We start from the raw sequence: 20019 nt of genomic DNA on the forward strand, positions 1-20019 counted from the left end.
GACTTGCATGGAGAGACATGCAGCCTCTTGTGACGATGGGAGTTAAAAGTTAAAGCTTAACTACTGCCTAAGGCTGGTGTCCTTGTTGTTTGAAGGGTTTCAATTCTAAATGGTCATTGTTTCAGGTTCAGAGTGGATGAAGCATGTGTGCCTCCTCTGAACTGTGAAATGCACAAAAAACTAATGTCAATACTTTTTTAAAAATGAGAACTACCTGTCTAATTTCCCACACATGGCCCTGACAAACCACTCTGAAAGGTCTCTTGGGGTACGTTACACTTGCTCCCTAGTTCAAGCTTCATTAGCATAATCTCGCCGGCATGTTATTCCACTCAACAGCTGATTCAAACCAGGAAGTGCTCTCCTGGATGTGTTAGTTCGAATCAAACCCCTTGGTTTGAACTAACGTTGTTCCTCATTTTTTGAATAATGCGCGGGCGAGATTATGCTAATGAAGCACAGGATATTTAAATCCCCGCTTCATTAGCAATTTCAGGCTGCTACATTTGCATCCCTAGCTCGAACTAGGGAGCAAGTGTAGACGTATCCTTATGTATTAGCAAATGCGGGGAAATGCAGATATAAGATTGATGATCCATTTTTAATGGAGCTCCTTGTGCATAGGTGTTGCAGCACATACTGTATTGTGTATAATGCCATTTTCACTTATTTGCAGCAGAACCATGGCAGATGCCCTTCCCACAAATGCTCAGTCGAAGCACCTGCCTGGATACCCATTCAACACTCTACCGTAAGTTTGAGACTTTTACAAAGATTTGAGAGACTGAAGGATAAGTCTCTGTGCTCTGAACAGTGCCAGTGTGCAACAGTGTTCAGAGAACTGCAGAAATAAATACTTTTGCTAGATCTGAATGATGTACTTTTGAAGTTAGATTGCTGAAACTCTGGTCTGGTAGGATTTACTCAGAATTCTTTTGATGTGTAGAACCATTGGGACTTCAGTTTGCTGCATGCTAGGGTCTGGATGCAAAATGGACACCTTTTCCAAATGTTCTGCGCTGTGGTACTTAAACTCTGAGTCAGGAAGCGTTATTCATTTTACTGCTGCCACAGCTATTCTCACAGTGTGGTCATATTTGGTGATTTGACAGACATTGCATTAGCTCTTCAGAGTCCAGAGGCATAGCTAATAGAGAAATAATTAGCATGCTCCACTCATGGTCTGCCAGAAACTGATACTTTAGAATCACAGAATATTAGAACTGGTAGGGACCTCGAGAGGTAAATGAGTCCAGTCCCCTGCCCTCACGGCAGAACCAAGCATGGTTCTAGATCAATTCTGATAAACATCTGTCCAATCCGCTCTTAAATATCTCAAGCAATGGAGATTTCACAACCTCCCTAGGCAATTTATTCCTGTGTTTAACCACACGGACAGGAAATTTTTCCTAATGTCCAACCTAAACCTCCCTTGCTGCAATTTAAGCCCATTCTTTCTTGTCCTATAATCAGAGGCCAAGGAGAACAATTTTTCTCCCTCCTCCTTTCTAACACCCTTTTAGATACTTGAAAACAGCTATCATGTCCCCTCTCAGTCTTCTCTTTTCTTAACTTAACCCCAATTCTTTCAGTCTTCCCTCATAGGTCATGTTTTCTAGACCTTTAATAATTTTTGTTGCTCTTCTCTGGACCTTCTCTAATTTCTCCGCATCTTTCTTGAAATATGGTGCCTAGAACTGGACACAATACTCCAAATGAGGCCTAATCAGTGCAGAGTAGAGCAGAAGAATTACTTCTTGTTTCTTGCTCTGAGATATGTTTGCTTTTTTTTGCAACAGTATCACACTGTTGACTTTAGCCAGCAGGCCTTTCCCGGACTTTGTACTACTTCTGGGCGTGGAAGAATGATCTTTTCCTTTCTGCAGCCCTGGAGAAGAGAGATTTAAATCACTATTGCAGCCTAGTCTCTCTGCAGAGAAAAGGATTATCTCAGAACTGATAATGTATCTAAGGTACTTATGTGACCCTCAATCACCAGAATGTCTGAGTGCCTCACAATCTTTAATACATTTGTCCTTTCAAAACCACTGTGAGATGGGGAAGTGCTTTTATTCCCATTTTAGAAATAGAAAGCTGAAACATGGAAAAACTAAGTGATTTGTGTATGACCACATTGCAATTCTGAAGCAGAGCAGGTACTTGAACACAGGTTTCCCAAGTCTAGATTAGTTCTGTAACCACTGGACCATACAATATCTTTTTCAGGAGGTGCCTTCTTTGCCCTCTGTAGATAGTGAGGTTGTGGCAACACATGATAAATCTTCCCTATTTCTGTTCTAGATAGCCTTCCCCACTTTTTGGGTAGAGAATGAAAAGTGATGTTGGCCTGGGGGTGAGAGAGTTGGACCAACCCAATACCTCACAGCTACTATGCCAATTTATGCCTCCTATGGATCTGGCCCACTGTCTCATTAATACTGCTCTAAGCTGCCTACATGAGATTCCCATCCCGTTCATCCTCAAAAGCTTTGGAAAACAAACTGGTTTTTGCAGTGGGTCTGGAAGATTAATGGATCTGAGCTCTGGCAGACCAATAGAATGAAGCATATTTTAGTCAAGGAGCTGATTGCTCTTGCCTTTCATCTAGAGGAGTGCCAGTTTGAGCACTACAAGTATGGGAGTATGGCAGATGGAGAGAGATGATTAGTGTTCTAGGTATTTCAGATCAACACTTGATGGCTTGACAACCCATTGGATTTATTTTCCACTGGTGCCAGTGACTGGCTTTTTGGCTGTTGGTTTGTTGTTTCCTTAAACAGCAATATTTGTATGACCATAGGGGTTTAGTATTTGCCTTTTGATTCATCATAATATAAAGCCTATTTTTATTTTATTGATCTTTGCCTGCTTATCCCCGTCTTGTCTGTTATTAAATCAGAGGTATGCAGGGACAGATTCTGTAAAGATCACGTCTGCCTATTGTCAGGAAAAGTAAAACCGAGGGCCTGAATTCATTGCCTTTGTTTTTAATATTTGTTGGTTAAGGTCACTATGGCTCCAACAGTACTATATTTAGACCCTTTGGGTATAAAATAACCATTACGATACAGTTTAACAATTTAGATTTCACCTGGGTAATGTGTATCTATATTATTTTGGATATAGAATCCAAAGGTTATGAATAATATTATGATGCCTTATATAGATGCTGCTTCATGTGTGCTTTAGATTGGTTAAAAAGGTTGTATCTGAGTGCAATGAAATTAGCTAAGTACTGCCATATGTATAACTTGTATATAGTAAACTACAAGAAGTACTTTCTCTTGTATAATTTAGTATTTTGTTCCACCATTCATCATCTGGCCTGTCAAGTCTGTCTGTCTTATAAATGTCGATCTGTCCTGCTGTTTAAGTTTCTGATAATTTGTTTGTATTAAATAAGCTAAATTAAATATTGGGAATCAAATGTAAACAACAGTTTAGAAATATAAAAACAGGGCAAGCTTGACATAGTATAAATTGGTCAGTGTTTTCTGTTTACAGCTTTATGAGGTGGTAGTCATCACATTGCCTGAGGTAGGGAATAGTGTTTTAAATTGTTGAATCCCTTGCACTTCTGTATTATTTTCTCTAAAGCAGATTTTGTTCTAAATGATGACAAACTCTGTTAACTACTGTGTAGACTTGTAAGGAACAGATCAGCAAAGGAGAACAAGCCTTAGCATTGTTGATTGTGACATTATGCAAGAGATTCTCCAAGTAGATGCTGTTGTGTTGTTGGGTCTAGGCTGAGCGTACTTTAAGGTAGAAGAATTAAAAACAAGGAATAGAAAAGTGGGGACAAGAGGGATGCCTCTTCCTTATTTGTGTTAACTACATTAATCACAATGGCATATACTCAGTTTTGTGTTTTTGTTTATCAGAGCAGTTTTTATTAAAAAAAACATAGTGTCTTCTTTTCAGAGCTACTTCCCAATATATTGTATCATACAGTTGATCTGGCAGCACTGTTGTTATGTAATAGCTTGCCACCTTTGCTTTGCACAATTTCATGTTCTTTTTGAATTTGATGATTATTTTTTAGGACTTTTGATTCTGTTGGGCCACTCACCATCTGCAGAGAAGAGGGCTTAAGTGAACACAGGCTTTCTGTGACTTCACAATGTCCTTAATTGACAAATTTTTAAAGCTGAGAATCTTAATTATGGGAATTGCCTAAGGGTGGCTGTCACTGCATTTTCATTTTGTCATTTATTTCAAAGGATTTTTGGTGTTTGACTGTAAAATACTCTAGAAGGGGCTCACTGTAGAGGAAGAAAGTGAACCTTAGCTTATTTTCTAGGCATGTTCAGATGCAAGGATAGCAAAATATCACATGCTGTTGAGTATCCTGTGTTGCAAAATTAGTTGGGGATCTCCCTCCCTGCAGTATCAGAACAAGCCTTAGCATTGTTGATTGTGACATTATTCAAGAGATTCTCCAAGTAGACGCTGTTGTGTTGTTGAGCCTAGGCTAAGTGTAATTTAAGGGAGAAGAAGAAGAAAAAACAAGGAATAGAAAAGTGGGGACACGAGGGATGCCTCTTCCTTATTTGTGTTAGCTACATTAATTACAATGGCATATTCTCAGTTTTGTGTTTGTTTTGTTTTTCACAGCAGTTTTTATTAATTTATTTATTGAATTCACCTGTCCCCATCCGGAAGCTTAAGGAGAATTCAGTGCTTTTTCCTGACTTGGAGTCCACAATGCTTGTTGGCCTTTTACTCTCAACACAAAATTCCCTCTCTGTGACACCTGCCATTAGGAAATAGCAAGATCGGGGGGACGGGCACGTGAGCAGAAAAGGCAGTGGAATTGGTGCATGCCCTTGCATCCTATGAGGCACTGCACTCAATCTCTGCTGTGCCATTGGCTGGGAAGAAGAAGGCAGGTATATGGCTCGTGATTCTGAGAAAAGGGGAATCTAACTGAGCAAAAGGCTGCATAGGAGGAGTACCATCAACCACAGGCACTACAATAGCTCCTAGGCTTGCAGTAGAGCTGCAGACCAGCAGAGGTCTGAATTCAATGGAAGCTGGGGATTTTCAGCATCTTTGAAAACCTGCCTTTAACTACTCTGCCTCTCACCTTCCCCATCTTTGTGAGACAGGGAGAATAATGTTCACTTACCTTTCTGAAACACTCGGAGGGCTCTACAGGTGTTCTGAATATTATTCTGTTTAATTGGGATAGGTAAAACCTTTGGGACACTGGGGCTTCAATGTATCTCTCTTCAGTTCATCTGTATGAATGATATTTTGTAACAAAGTGGAAAATCCTGAGGAACGCCCGTTTTCATAGCTATTAACTTGTATTGGATAATGAGTTTGTGCATTGATAAACATTTCCGTCTGGAGGGAATTCAGATGTTTGTGTTCAGATTTACCTTACTAGAAGCAATTTTAATGAATTATATACTCTTAGAGATGGTGTCTCACATAGTTCAAGTGCCTGTGTTCTGTGAAAAGTATTTTCAAACTAGCATGTTGTTCAGCAGAACTGAAATGTACATATCCTGGTTTGTTCTAAAGCAATAAGTACTAGTGCAGTCTTTCCTGAAATTAATCTCTCTCTTTAAACACATAATAAATAAATGGTTCTGTTTAGAAGTATCTGCCCTCTCATGAGGTTTATTCCTTTGCTTAATAAGTATATCTCTTTCTCTCTTGTGCAGACACACACTGTAAAATAAAATAAATAGCTCTATACACCATAAAGTGAGTTCTGCAGTCTCTCTCAGTTTAAAGACTTTTCTATTAATAAAATCTTGTTGATTGATAGATTCCATAGGCATTCCAGGTGGCTAGTGTGTGGTTTTGAAAACTAAGCCATTAAAATGATTCCCTTCTTTCCCTTGTAACTCTCCTATATGAAGAGAGATTAAAATGACTGGGACTTTTCATCTTAGAAAAGAGGAGACTAAGGGAGGATATGATAGAGGTCTATAAAATCATGACTGGCGTGGAAAAAGTGAATAAGGAAAAGTTATTTACTTTTTCCCATAACATTCGAACTAGGGATCACCAAATGAAATGTATAGGTAGCAGGTTTAAAACAAACAAAAGGACATTTTTCTTCATATAGCACATGGTCAGCCTGTGGAACTCCTTGTCAAAGGAGGTTGTGAAGACCAGGACTTTAACAGGGTTCAAGAAAGAACTAGATACATTCATGGAGGTTAGGTTCATCAATGGTTATTAGCCAGGATGGGTAGGAATGATATCCCAAGCCTCTGTCAGAGGCTGGGAATGGGTGACAGGGGAGGGTCTGCTTGATGATTACCTATTGTGTTCACTCCCTGTGGGGCATCTGGCATTGACCACTGTTGGAAGACAGGATACTGGGCTAGATGGACATTTGGTCTGACCCAGTATGGCCGTTCTTACGTTATCTGGGATAATAATGTTAATGGGGATTTTTTTTAAAGTACTTATCCTAACTTTGTTTTTAAAGATTGCTGTAATGTAATGTTATTCATTCTTTGCTGGGTCATTGTATTCCTACCATCAGCTCCAAAGTTTCCTTTTCCCCTTGTTAAATTTATGACATACATATTTAATCGCTCAGGAAGGAAACACCATCATTCTAATGCAATAAGGGATTCTTCTCTCCCTTGTCCTTTCTACCTTATGATGCCCCATGAAAAAAACATGGTATGAAATGTTTTCCACAATTTTCTAGAAACAGGCTTATCAATTATTTTAATTTGTGACCAACATATGTAAGTCTCTGACTCTTCTCTCATTGCAACTGATATTACCAGTTGGGAGCAAGGAAAGTACCCTGAGATTACAAAGCAATCTCAGAGACCTTTAAATAAAGACTATAATCCATGGCCAAAAACACTGGAGATATTCTGCAGAGATTTTAACAACCTACACCCCACCATCAATCTCAGCCTGGACCATTCTACACAAGAGATCCATTTCCTGGATACCACAGTACACATCACCAATGGTAAATTAGACACCACTCTCTACAGAAAACTCACTCTCTCATAGTTACCTACATGCCTCCAGCTCCCATCCAGAACACACCATACAATCCATTGTCTACAGCCAAGCCCTTCGATATAACCGCATCTGCTCTAATCCCACTGACAGAGACCAGAAACTTCAAGATCTCTACCAAGCATTTATAAATCACAACTACCCACCCGGAGAAATAATAAAACAAATTGAAAGAGCCAGATGAATACCCAGAAACCATCTACTTCAAGACAGACCCAAGAAAACCAACAATAGAACACCACTTGTCATCACCTACAGCCTCCAACTTAAACCCGTCCAACACATTATCAATAAACTACAACCTATACTGGAACAGGATACTAAACTCCGAGAGGCTCTGGGAGACAGACCCATAGTCTCCTATAGACAACCATCTAACCTCAGGATGATTCTTACCAACAACCACAGGACATACCACACTAATACCAACCCTGGAACTTTCCCTTGCAACAAACCCCATTGCCAGCTTTGTCCATATATTCACTCTACTGATACAATTATTGGACCTAACCAATTCAGTTATAAGATCAAGAACACATATTCCTGCTCATCCAGAAATATAATTTATGCTATCGTGCCAGCAGTGTCCGTCTGCTATGAAAAGTGGACAAATGTCTCAGACACTTCACCAAAGAATCAATGCACACAAAACAGATATTAGACAGGATCATGAAGAAAAAAAACGTTTCTTGCCATTTCAACCAGAAAGGGCATTGTCTCAAGGACTTAACTACCTGCATCCTGCTTCAAAGACATTTTAACACCAGACTTGAAAGAGAATCCTCTGAACTGTCATTCATGCTTAAATTTGACATTTTACAGCTAGGTCTCAACAAAGACGCAAATTATCTTACCAATTACAAAGACAGCTTCCCCAGTTATCACCTCTAATACCATTAGCTCACAGACATTTACCTCTCCCCCTCATGCCCCCTCTGTTCTGAAATTTGATTTGTCCTTTTCATATGTGTTCATTTTTTTTTATTGTATCCTTTGGTATATATGGTCATACCAATTTTCTTCCACTATTTGATCTGAGGAAGTGGGTTTGGCCCACAAAATAAACCATCACCTAATTAACCACCTTGTTAGTCTTTAAAGTGCTACATAGTCCTGTTTTTTGTTTCAGCTAGACCAGACTAACACTACTACATTTCTATTACTATAATTCAGGTGTTAGTAAGATATACATTACGTTATCCAAAAGCATTATCTACAGTTTGGTCTATATCAGTGGTGGGCAATCTGTGGCTCATGGGCCACATGCAGCTATCGAAATCTATGTGTGGCTGTGAGATATATTTTTTACCATTGCCCATGCAGGATTGCCAGATTCCATTGGTTTCTGTCCAGTTAGAGGTGTATTTTTGACCGTGAGAGATGTGCACTCACTCTGTGTCCAATCAAAGTGCTACTTCAGTTCACTTGGCAATTCTTAGCAAATAAGCACAGTTAGCAAAACTACCCTATTCCAGGAGGCCATCTTGGTTACAATAATTTTGCAGCCCACTGACATGAAGGAACGCCACTTGTGTGGCCCACTCTAGCCTACCTTGCCTATCCTATCTGTGGTCAGTTCAGTTATTTCACATCTGTATTTCCCTCAAGATATTCATACAGGAAAAAATTATTAAATGCATATTAGAGAGAAAAAATGTGCTGCCTTTAGAGCTGAGTTTACATTATCAAAAGCATCACTATTGATACAGTAGTACCAGTCTCACCGTTGAAGTTAAGGTTGTCTTGGCATGTTCATTAAGAACAAGAATTTATAACTTGGCTGTAGAAATTTGCTCTAGGCTGAAACTTAACATTCACGGTCTTTATCCAAGGTAATTGTATTAGCACACACTTTTAAAAATAAATATGGTGTGGACTGCATAGGATTGTTATGACAATTTAAGATTTATTGATAATGAGCAGATGTGTGGCACCTCAGAGATTAACAAATATATTAAGTCATGAGCTTTCATGGGTAAAACCCACTTCATCACATGAGTGTTAATAAGATTTATTGTACAATTGAAATAAATTAAACTGAAGTTAGCATTCTTTTGATTACTGCTTTTTAAAGGATAACCATTTATCCTCCCTCCACAGTTCAGTTGTGTGATTCCTTTCAGTAATAAAAATAAATATATGAAAAGCCAAATTCCATAAAAATAATTCTTATTTATTATTTCTGGATAACACTTAGTTGAACTGAAGCTAAGGTTGAGAACATACCAGTAATATAAAGGTTAAACATCACAGTGATGTTGGATTATTTCCCAAACAAACATTACAAACCCAGGACATTTAAAGTAGAGTTACTGGTGTAATTTTGGAGCAGGGATACCATGTGTTCTTCATATGTAACAAAGTGGTTGAATCCCAGCTGTAAAACAACTGAAAAAAGTAACCATGGAACTGCAATAATACATAGAGGCTACAACTGAGACCAGAAATTCATTTGCTAGGCCCTATACAAACATACTGAAAGATTTTGGACAAATAGACAAAACAGAATTGCCCCCATTTCACAGATGATGAACAGACATGCCCAAGGTCACAAAGGAAGCATGTGGTCAATTTGGGAAGAGAACCTAGCTCTATTGAACCCTCTACCACTGCCTTAGCCACAAGGCCATCCTTCCTCTCCATAACATTTAGTATTATTATCTACTAATACTATAAAGAATCACAAATACAATGCTATAATATAAATGATTCTCTGCCAATGACAAAATCACAGGATCAGATCCTCATCTGGGATAAGTATGTACAGCTGCCACTTATTTCTATAGGGCTTTGCAGAGAGGTACCATAGTAGAGTTTAACCCATTAGTATTAAAATATGTTATGTCCTACCACCCACCTTTTCCTAAATGTCCAGGAACAACGTATGTGGTCATAATACTCTGTATTTTATGTTGTTTTCATTCGTACCTTTAGATTTTGAGCCCCGTTATTCATTCTGGATAGATGATACAGTATCCTTTATACTTACAGTGCCATAGAAATTATTTATAGCCTAACAATCTTTATATATCACCTGAATGCCAGTGAGTACCCTATTTGTAAATGAGCACTGTTTGCAAGGTGCTGAGTGTCTCCCATGAAATATTTGAGTACCCACCCTCATCTTTCAGAACTGGATTCACTGTGTGCATTCATGTGCAAGTGGGCTTTGAATGGAAAATTCTTAGTAAGTGAATATAACAAATGTTTTCAAAGGCTAATGTAAATTATTTTCCCCTGTAGAGTACTTTTAACTGTGTTATTTGGTTTTGGGTAATTGGGAACAATGGAAGTGCGAATTAGGGCTTGCTTTGTTTTTTGTATTTTTCCTCTAGAGAGGGAAATTACAAAGGCTTAATTTTAAAAGGATTTATATATTCTAGCCTTATGCTAAGTAAACCCAAGGAAGGGTGAAGGTCTAGATACAAAGGGCCAGATTCTGTTCTCTGTTACTGGGATGTAAATTTGGATTTACATTGGCATAACAGGACAGTATCAGGCCTACCACTTCCAACCAAATATTAATTTACAGAGTTTTAATAAAAAGCAATTGACAGCTCCCATGTCTTTATATTTTCATTAGCATCTTGTTGACTAAATTCAGCAAACTCTTGGGGTGAAACCATATTTCCATTAAAGTCAATGGAAGTTTTGCTGTTGTCTTTAATGATGCCAAGATTTCACCCTTTTTTCTTCAGAGGTAAAGATAGGGAATTATACAGAAGATATGTCTTGTGTCTGTCTAGTTCAGGGATGGGCATTAATTTTTGACCGGGGGCCTCAGGTGGAAGGGGCGGGGCCTCAGGCGGAAGGGGCAGAACCAGGACACTTCCGTGCTTCCTCACCCATAGACCCTGATTGGTCTGGGGGTAGAGGATCTGCAAATTCTTGGCTCCCTCCCAAAGAGAACTGCCAGCTGTTCAGAACAGCTGGCGGTTCCCTCTAGGTACCCCCACTCCTGGCCATGGCAGGAGACTTCGCGTGCTCCCCGCTGCTGCCCCCAGGTCAATCAGGGCATCAGGTGGGGGAACACATGAAGTCTCTTGCTCCCTGTCCCCGCCTTGCAAGAGAGCACTGCACTTAGAGTCAACCACCAGCTGAGCAGCAGCTAGCGGTTGACTTTAAGTGCTGAGCCCCTTGCAGAGCCAGAGGAGACTTCATGCGCTCCTCCTACCCCCAGGCCAATCAGGACCTGGGGGTGGCAGGAAGCACGCAAAGCCTCCTCCCACCCCGCTCCCATCCTGCAAGGAGAGTGAGGTGCTTAGAAGAATAAAATACATAGAAAAATAAAATATCTTGGCACATACTTCCTTTTATCAGTACTTCATAGTAGTAATGTAAGCTTATACTTATCAGGTATATGCTTATCAGTTTTCCACTATTGTGTATAAGCTTATACTTCTCAAGTATAAGCTGATCAGGTATAAATTCTTCTTCTTAGTCTATGAACGTGAAAGATGATGTTAGAGATTCCTGAAAAATTGAGATTTGAGTGGTTTTTAATCAAGTGAACATATGTACATATATTTTTCTTATATCTTTTTTGAAATTCAAATTGCAATTTACTTTCTGGAACACCATGTCTGTCAAAACTTAGGAGGTGTTAAATTGAAAAATATCTCAATAGATTATTTTATTTTATATAGTGGTTCTCCTTTGCTCTTTCTGTGTTATTTTGTTAGTTCTGCATTTTACAAGCATAGAACTGATCCTGGAAGGTGCTTAGGCCCAGCACTTCATAGGTATTTAGGGCACTTAATTCTCACTGATTTCAGTAAGTGATAGGCATCTCATACTTTTGAGGATCTGAGTCTTAAGTGCCTTTATCTTCCAGCTGAAAGTAGTAAAGTCTTACTATTTTAAAAGTCCTGAGCCAACTCTAAATAAAACGAATAAAATGTAAATGTAAATAAATTCGCTATATATTATCAGTATCTCAGAAAATTAGGCTCCACTTCAGAGACTTGAACATGGTATGGTAGAAGCTGAGCTAACACTTTCCAGGAGTCATTTAGCACCTTGCATGATTGGGAGCTAGGATGTACTTGTTTTAAATTGCTGTTGTGATCTGCAAATTGGGTGTGCAAATCTGGCCCCTTCATTACTAACCCATACTGATACCTGTGTGTAGTCAGAGTCTTATCTGCTTAGTTTACTGACTTAAAAAGTTTTTAGTCATTTTTTGGTTGGTTGTTCTTAATACCTATGTAGAACGAATATAGCTATGGTAGAGAGTGGACTGGATTACCTTCTGGTTCATGTATCATTGACAGAATTATTAATTAATTTCGGAATGTAGAAACTTTTATAACTTTTATTACTGATCTAGTCATACCCTTACAGAATCCAACTTGATTTGAGGCATTAGACTGGACTCAGCTCTTGGTTTTATCCCTGCTGTGCTACTGGTTTGCTGTGTGCCCTTGTGTAAGCGGGGGAATGGTCCCGCTATTGTGGGGAACTTTCCTGGCTTCTATACCACCCCGGTGAAATGGACCAGCGAAAGGATCTGAGTCCCTGCTCCCACTTCCTTTACCCCACAGTCTCCCGGATCCTGAGGGCTCCCCCTCCACTCTCCTGAGTAGCAGAGCCCTCGAAGCCCCAACAGGTTTCCTGGGGCTTAATCCCTGACCTTGTAGTCACTAGGGGCAGGAGTTAGGGTGTCCCCACTCCGAGGTGCTCTCTTTACACTGCAGGCCTTCTTGGCCCAGTGATCACTTCATAAGGTTCAAAGCAAATACAATTTATTAAACATCAACTGAATAAGAAACAATGAGAATGGTTAAATGAGAACACACAGCCCTGCTCTGTAGCACAGGGACATCAAAACAGCAGTCTGCAGAGTGTAAGCACAGTCCACAGTCTTTTCCTTAGAAGCCCCTTAGAGGTCTTGGATGTGCTGCAGGGGGGAGGGGCTGCAGGCTGGACTCACTTGCTCTGGCAGTGACCACACAGCCTCAAGCTCTAAGTGGCCAGACCCCTCTCCCAGTCCAGAGCCTCTCCCCACACTTTGCAGTTCCCAGCTGCTCACCACATCCAGCTGCAGGCTGTGCTGTGTGGCCAGTCTCTAGCTTCTTGCGTTGCTTCTCTGTTCCTTTTGGCTCTCTGAGCACTGCCAGTCTGCTGCTCAACACAGGGTCTGCACTCCTTGAGCTGGGTGTGTCTGGCTCAGCTGCTGCAAAAACTGCCCCTCAGCACACAGCTTGCTTTGCTTGGGCTGTCTCTCAGCTCTCTGTTCCTTTTGCAGGACTTCTTCTGCACACAGCTTACACTGCTCTCTCAGCTCTCTCCTTGCTCAGAGAGACCCAGAACAATCCCTGCTCACAGGGAGGACGGGGCCTGGCCTCTCACTGTCCTCACTGGCCTGTCCAACCTGTCAATCAGGCTGAGCTGGAGTGTTGGCTGCTTTCCATTGTCTCTGGGGTCAGTCAGTCTCATGAACTCTTCCCCTTCAGATACTGCAGCTGGCAAACCAAAAACTCCCACAGAGTTTTAGTAAGGGGTAACAGTCCCCTTACACTTGGGCAGAATTGGAGGGGCTGAGGCCAGCCTCTCCCAGGCAGCCCTCAGTGCTACCCAGAATGCACTGTGCTGGGACCCAGTGACAATATGAAGGGCCCAGGGCTCTGGCCACCGCCGCTGCTGTTGTTGCACTGGCAGTGGCTGGGAGCCCTGAGCCCTTTTGAATCACCAAGCCCCAGGGCAACTGCCTCCTTTGCCCCACACTGTCAGTGGGCCTGAAAATAACATAGCTTTAAAGCCCACTGAAAGTAATATTTAATTTCCTTTATCAATAGCAACTCTCACTCATATTTGCTACTTTCTTCTTTTAGTTCATGTACTTGGTTTTTGTGCATTTTCTGTTTGTTCTCCAACTGAGGGAGAAAATAGTTGCACCTGGGGAAGGCTCAAACCCATCCTCTTGCTTTCTGAACAGAAGCTAAAAGACCCCAGCTGTCACAGCATTTCAAAAGGCCAGCTACTAACAAACACCTACAGATTCTATCAGCTGTTCGCCAAGTGGGAAGAGATAGCAGGGGATGCTATCTCCAATTGTCAGTCTGTTACATGAGAATGTGTCTGAGTATTAAGTCGGTTTTGAATATGTCAAGTGTGAAACAACAGCAATATTGATGAGGATATGCAATTTAGCCTTATAAATAGGAGGACTGGAAAGTCACTAATGAGGTAGATTTATTTAAAACTCAGCTAAGGAAGATCTCAGGAGTTAGACCAGTGAGCCTCACCTTGAGCCCAATGAAAATTATTCTGAATTTAAATAAGGCTATAGCAGCTTAATATTTAGTTAAGTATCCACCTGACAAGGTCAAGCCAGCATAACTGCAGTGAGGGAAAATTGTGTCTCACTAAACTGGAAATGTTTTCTTTTGATAATTTAATAAAATATTAGATAAAGGTAACCCCAGTGGATTTAGCTGAGTTGAGAAAATACCGGACAACTGGCAACCTTACGACACACTCAGCAACCAGGCCCAGACCCTGGAACTCCCCCCCGCCCCCCGGCCACCCACCAGGCCGTCTGACCCCCTGCCAGGCCTCCCCCAGATGCTCCCTCACCCCACTTACCTGGTTCTGCAAGGGGTTGTCATGTGGCTGGAACAGAAAAACAAGATGGCTGCCAACAAAAAAGCCTCTTCTTAAAGGGGCCATGCTGATTTTTTATTTTTGAATTTTTTAAATAACTTAACTGCTGTCAGGGTCCTTTTTTTTCTCAACTTTGGTCCCCCCCTTTTTTTCTCACCAGAATTTCTTTCCTGTTTTTTGGGGGGCGGGGGGTGTTTGGTATTTTTGGTTAAACCATCTGGCAACCCTACTCACAAGATGCATGTACGAAGGGCCCTGGCTGAGCAGGGGCTGGTGCAAGTTGATAACCTTGTGCCTCCTCCATCAAAGGTAACCAGACTTTTGACGTCTGTACAGGTCCCCTTTTTGACCAAACTTTCTAGTCGAAAGCTGGGCACTAGACAACCCTACCCTGTGTTCACCCTTTAGAACTCATAGTTTAGCTCAGGCCTGCCTTGTGGCCTAGTGTTTTTGGTGATAACTCCATAGTCCCCAACAATTTTAACTGTATAACTGGGCTTGATTGCTTTTTCTGTTGAGCCTGACAAAGGCTGTGTCTGGACTACAAAGTTCTATTGGAAAAAGATACGCAAACTGTGAACTGCAATTTGCGTATCTTTTTCAGCTTTTATTCCAAAAGATGCTTTTTCAACAATTGGCCCATCTACACTGGGCCAAATGTTGGAAAAAAACCCTCTTTCAGAACAGCCCTTCTTCCTCAGAGAACGAGGCTTATAGGGATACCGAAAAAACCCGTCTGCTTTTCTGAAAATTTTTTCAGAAAAGCAGATGCGTTCCTTGGATATGGCCAAGCTTTTCTGGGATACCCTTGGTATCCCGGAAAAACTCTGCAGTCTAGACGTACCCAGAGTGCGTGTCATGTCCATTTGGCTTTAATGAGGTCAGTGATGGTCTTTAGATCCAAGATCTCTCTGATGGCAACTATTAACACCTTTCAGTATAACGGGAGCTTGTTTAGGATTGAGAGGGCTGGCTCTTTGCAGGGGTTTCAGGCACCTCCTCAACTAATGTGTTTTTGCTCTTCATATAGCACTTAGGGCCTGATCCTGCTCAGTGCCTAAGTTTCTGTTGCACCAGAACAGGTATAAAGGGAAATCACAACAAGGAATTCAAGTTTCATTATTATAACTAGTCCTTTCGTATATTAATTGATGGATGAAAAGAAAAAGAAAACCCTTGGTTTTTGTTAACATTAGGTTGTTTTGCTAGAAAAATCCATTAAAATGGTGTGAAGATGTAGATGGATTTAAATATATTTGGGGACTGAGCAGCACAATAACACACAGAATTTAACTAAGATTGATATAAAGTCATGCACATTGACAAAAATAGTGTAAACTTCTCATATGCACTGAACATCTCTCAACTTAACAGGTCTGCTGAGGGAAAAGATGTACAAGTGATCATGAATAACTCATTATAAGTTTGACTTCTATCCCTTGGACAATAATGGAACAAATATTGGAAAAGAAATTACTAAAAATCCAGAGGGTAACAGGTCCATAAGCAACGAACAGCATGTTTTTCATAAAGAACAAATCATGCAAGACAAACTTGATTGCTCACCCTGATAGAATTACAAAATTACTGGCTGCATCTTACATTTTTAGGCGCAGACTTTCAAAGGCAAAAAGGGCAATTAGACAACCAGCTTCTACTGATTTTTAGGAAAGTATTTTCTAGGGTATCTCATGAAATTTTAATGACAATTTTAATTTAAATTGGCTTAGAGCTGAGTCCTATTACATGGCTTTATAACTGGCTAATACTAGTGAAATGTGAAGAGAAAGTCAAACAGAAGCAACTAGATCTGAATCCTTCCTACATCATTGAATGATACGTAGAGTATGAATACAGCTCCACCATCCTTGTCTATCCTCAGCTGCATTTTACATGTCCTTTGCATTGTTAAGTCCCATAATTTTTTCCCTCTGTTTTGTTTGTCAGAGTGATTCTATAAGTGACTCTTTTTGTGTGTGTTCTTTCATCTGCCTAATGGCACACCTGCCGTACCAGATGCTCTGGCTTTATTCTTAACGCACTTTCCAGACATTTCCATCATCTTTTCTTAATAACATAGGAGATGAGGAATTGTTAAACTCTGATTCATTCCATAATACAATTAATATATAATATGCTTTTGAAGGCATTTAGATATCTGTCTGTGGATTTCCAGATTTCACATCCATGTGCTAAAATGAAAATAACGTTTGAATTAGATTCATATTGTGGTTTTAAGTTCTACATTTCTTATGATCACATGTTGTTTAAGATGGTGAATGTCACCACTGCTTTCCCTATTTGTGATATTATTTCCCTCTGTATACTCTACTAGCTCATATGTTACTGCTATCATAATGACTATTGGTCACCAAGACTTTAAAGCACACTAAGAATCTTCCCAAGTGATAGCAATCTGCCTAGTTATTCCAACAGTCTGAAGTAAGTTCAGGATATTCTAATAAAACTTTGGCAAAGTAAGATGGGAATAGCAAATACATCTGTCGTTCCTTCCTCCAACTTCACCTTCAAAAATAATTTTAATCCATTAACCATATTGTGTAAAAATTGGGCCAGTGTTTGAGGTATGTTATTTTCTCTATATATACATTTTTACCTGTGGGAGCTGCAAGGTGCATGCCTTCCCCTCTCCCTGCACTCCCAGTCCCTTCACATACCCTCTCGGCTGAGACCCTGCACCCTCAGCCCACTTATTCACCACCCAGCCAAGACCTCGCGCCTCCAGCCCCCTCATGTACCCTCTCCACCAAGACCCTGCACCCTCACGCAGCCCCTCAACTGAAACCCTGCACCCTAAGCCCCCACCCTGCTTCTGTGACCCCTTTGGGTCTGGTCACTGTAGGTCTGCCTGTCAGCGCAGCTTGCACTCTTTGGGCTGTGTGTGTCTGACTCTGTCACTGCAGGTCTGCTCCTCAGTACAGCCTGGACCCCTTGCTACTCTTCTTAGCTCTCTGCCCCTTTGACTCAGACCCAGAAAATCCCAGCACACATGGAGGACGGGATCCTAATTCCCCCTTTGGCCTGTCCAACCTGTCAGTCAGGATGACCTGGAGTGTTGGCTTCTTCCCATTGTCCCTGGAGTCTGTCAGTCTCAGGGCCCTGATTTCTCATGGACCGTTCCCCTGTTGGTACTGGGAGCTGGCCAACCAAAAATTCCCACTAAATTTTAGTATGGGGCTAACAGTCTCCTTACATATAGCACATCCCTGTGGTCTCTTTGCCTGCAGGCTCTATCCTCACATCTAGGGTTGCCAGGTGTCTGGTTTCTACCGGACAGTCTGGTATTTGCACCGTCTGTCTGGTAGAAAAATTCAGAAAATACTGGACATGTGTAATGTCTGGTATTTTCAGAATTCCCAGGTGGGTGCCGGACGGAAGCCTGGCAGGGGCAGGGGAATGACTGGGAGGCAGGGCCATGATTGGCGCTAGGAGCCTGTGGTCAGCTGGGAGCCTCTTGCTGCGTGCAAAAGCTGGGCAGGGGGAGTGGCTCCCAGCTTCTACTGGCAACTTGAGGGGTGCCTGCCGGGAGTGCGGCTCCTTGGACTCCGGCTGCGGTCAGTGGCTGCACCCCTCCCCCCGCTGCCAGCTCTGCTACCCGCCCCCCCCTTCTCCGGGCTCCTCCCTCCTCCCGTCCAGCCCCGTGGCCACCGACCCTCCCCAGCTCTACTTTCTGGCCCCCATTCCTCCCAGCCAGCCCCGCGGCCCCCCCAAATCTGCTTCCCATCTCTCCCCTTCCTCCCGACTAGCCCTGTGGCCCCCCGGACACTCCCCCCACCAGCTCTGCTTCCCACCCCGCCCGCCCTCCCGGCCAGTCCCTTCCACCTCCTGTCTCCAAGACAGGCATAAGGATCTTGCACAAAACCAGAGGCTCCCAGCGCCAATCGCGGCCCCGCCTCTCAGGGCGTTTTTGTGGAAAACAAACCCATCCACACTGCTTCTTTTTGCACAAAAACCCCTTGCACAAAAAGCAATGGGAGAAAATATGCTAATGAAATCACAACTTATGCTAATGAGTCCCTAATTCGCATATTTTCTGCTGGAAGAACTCGCAGTGAAGATACAGCCTTAATGTCCTGGATCTTAGTCTGCTGGGCTTGTCAATATATTTAATATATTCAGTTCCTTATGTCCTGTGCAAGTTCAACCAAACAACCTTAGTCTTAATGTGTCCAGTGTTGATTTCTGTATTGTTGCCATGCTGCAATGGATTTTGCCAGGGCCTTGGCAGGGAAGAAGGGCTAGCTGCGAGCTCCTGGAAAGGGTGGAGCCTTTGGTGATAGTGGCAGAGCTAGGGGTTAGCCTCTCCCATCCAGCCCTTCAGCGTCACCCACAGTTGTGGCAGCAATTTATAGGGCTCAGAGGTCTGGCTGATGCCATTGCTGGTGTAGTGGTGGTGGTGGCCAGGAGCCCTGGGCCCTTTTATATCACTGAGCCCTGGGGCAGTTGCCACCGTTGCTTCTCCTTCAGTAGGCCTGCTCTGCTGTGTTATGTAATCATGCCATTCACCTCTTTCATTCTTCTTATATCTTTGACTGAGGAACAGCCTTTCAGGGGAGGAAGCTCACCTTCTTATCCAGTGACTCTAGATAGGCATCCAAAACTCAAGTTTTTTAGTAGAACAGGCTCCCCAAAGAAACCCGTAAATTGTTTTCAGCTGTGAAAAGTAATGTGATAATTTTCCATCAGTTGCATGTACTAGCTTCTTCATGCAAATTGCACATAGGGTTACCAGGTAGCTTCAGAAAAAATACGGGACACACTTGACCGGGGTGGGGGGGAGTGGGACTGTCCAGGGGAGATTGAGGGGGGAGGGCAGCCGGCAGGAAGCAGGGCTGGTCGAGGGCAGCGTGGCTGGCCAGGGGAGATCGGGAGGAGGAGAACTGGCCGGCAGGAAGCAGGGCTGGTCGGGAGGGGTCAGGGGGAGCAGGGCTGGCCGGGGGGGATAGAGTCGGCCAATGGGGAGCAGGTCTTCCAAAAGGAGAAATAATTATAATGAAAGCTGGAATTGTCTTCCTGACTGCAGCTATAGCCCACTTTGAAGTAGGAATAAGAGATCCTCTGGAATAGGGCTTTATTCCGGAGGATTGGGCCAGTCTAGACGCTTTTTTTCCGGCTTTTCCCCAAGCCGGAAAAAAAGCGGCGGACATGTTTATTTAAATCCGCGGGGGATATTTAAATATCCCCCGCGGATTTCCCTATTCCCACTTTCAAAATTAGCATGCCCCTTCCGAAAAAGGGGCCAGTGTAGACGTAGCCGAGGAGAGCTACACAAATGTATAAAAGAAGGAGAGAAACAGAAAAAAGATGAGATGGAAGAGACCCAAAAGCTAGAAATTATGAGGTTCCTAAATGTCAACGTGTCTTTCCTTCTGTTGATGCCAA

The 20019-nt window shown here is 42.2% G+C and overlaps 1 protein-coding gene across 10 annotated transcripts in view; it reads left to right on the top strand.

Annotated features, from left to right (window-relative positions):
• Nucleotides 1-20019, top strand: part of DLG2 (discs large MAGUK scaffold protein 2) — a 1584089-nt gene that overhangs the window by 304873 nt on the left and 1259197 nt on the right. For 9 of the 10 annotated variants that reach the window (XM_075919430.2, XM_089775764.1, XM_089775765.1 and 6 more), the window contains one exon: nt 677-751. The exons of the other annotated variant lie outside the window; for it this stretch is intronic. In XM_075919430.2, coding sequence (XP_075775545.1) covers nt 677-751 — 75 coding nt within the window. The remainder of the gene's footprint in view (nt 1-676; nt 752-20019) is intronic. 10 annotated transcript variants of the gene reach the window in all.

Source organism: Pelodiscus sinensis, chromosome 1, assembly GCF_052426305.1.
Source record: "Pelodiscus sinensis isolate ZL-2025 chromosome 1, ASM5242630v1, whole genome shotgun sequence".
Classification (NCBI taxonomy): Eukaryota; Metazoa; Chordata; order Testudines; family Trionychidae; genus Pelodiscus; species Pelodiscus sinensis.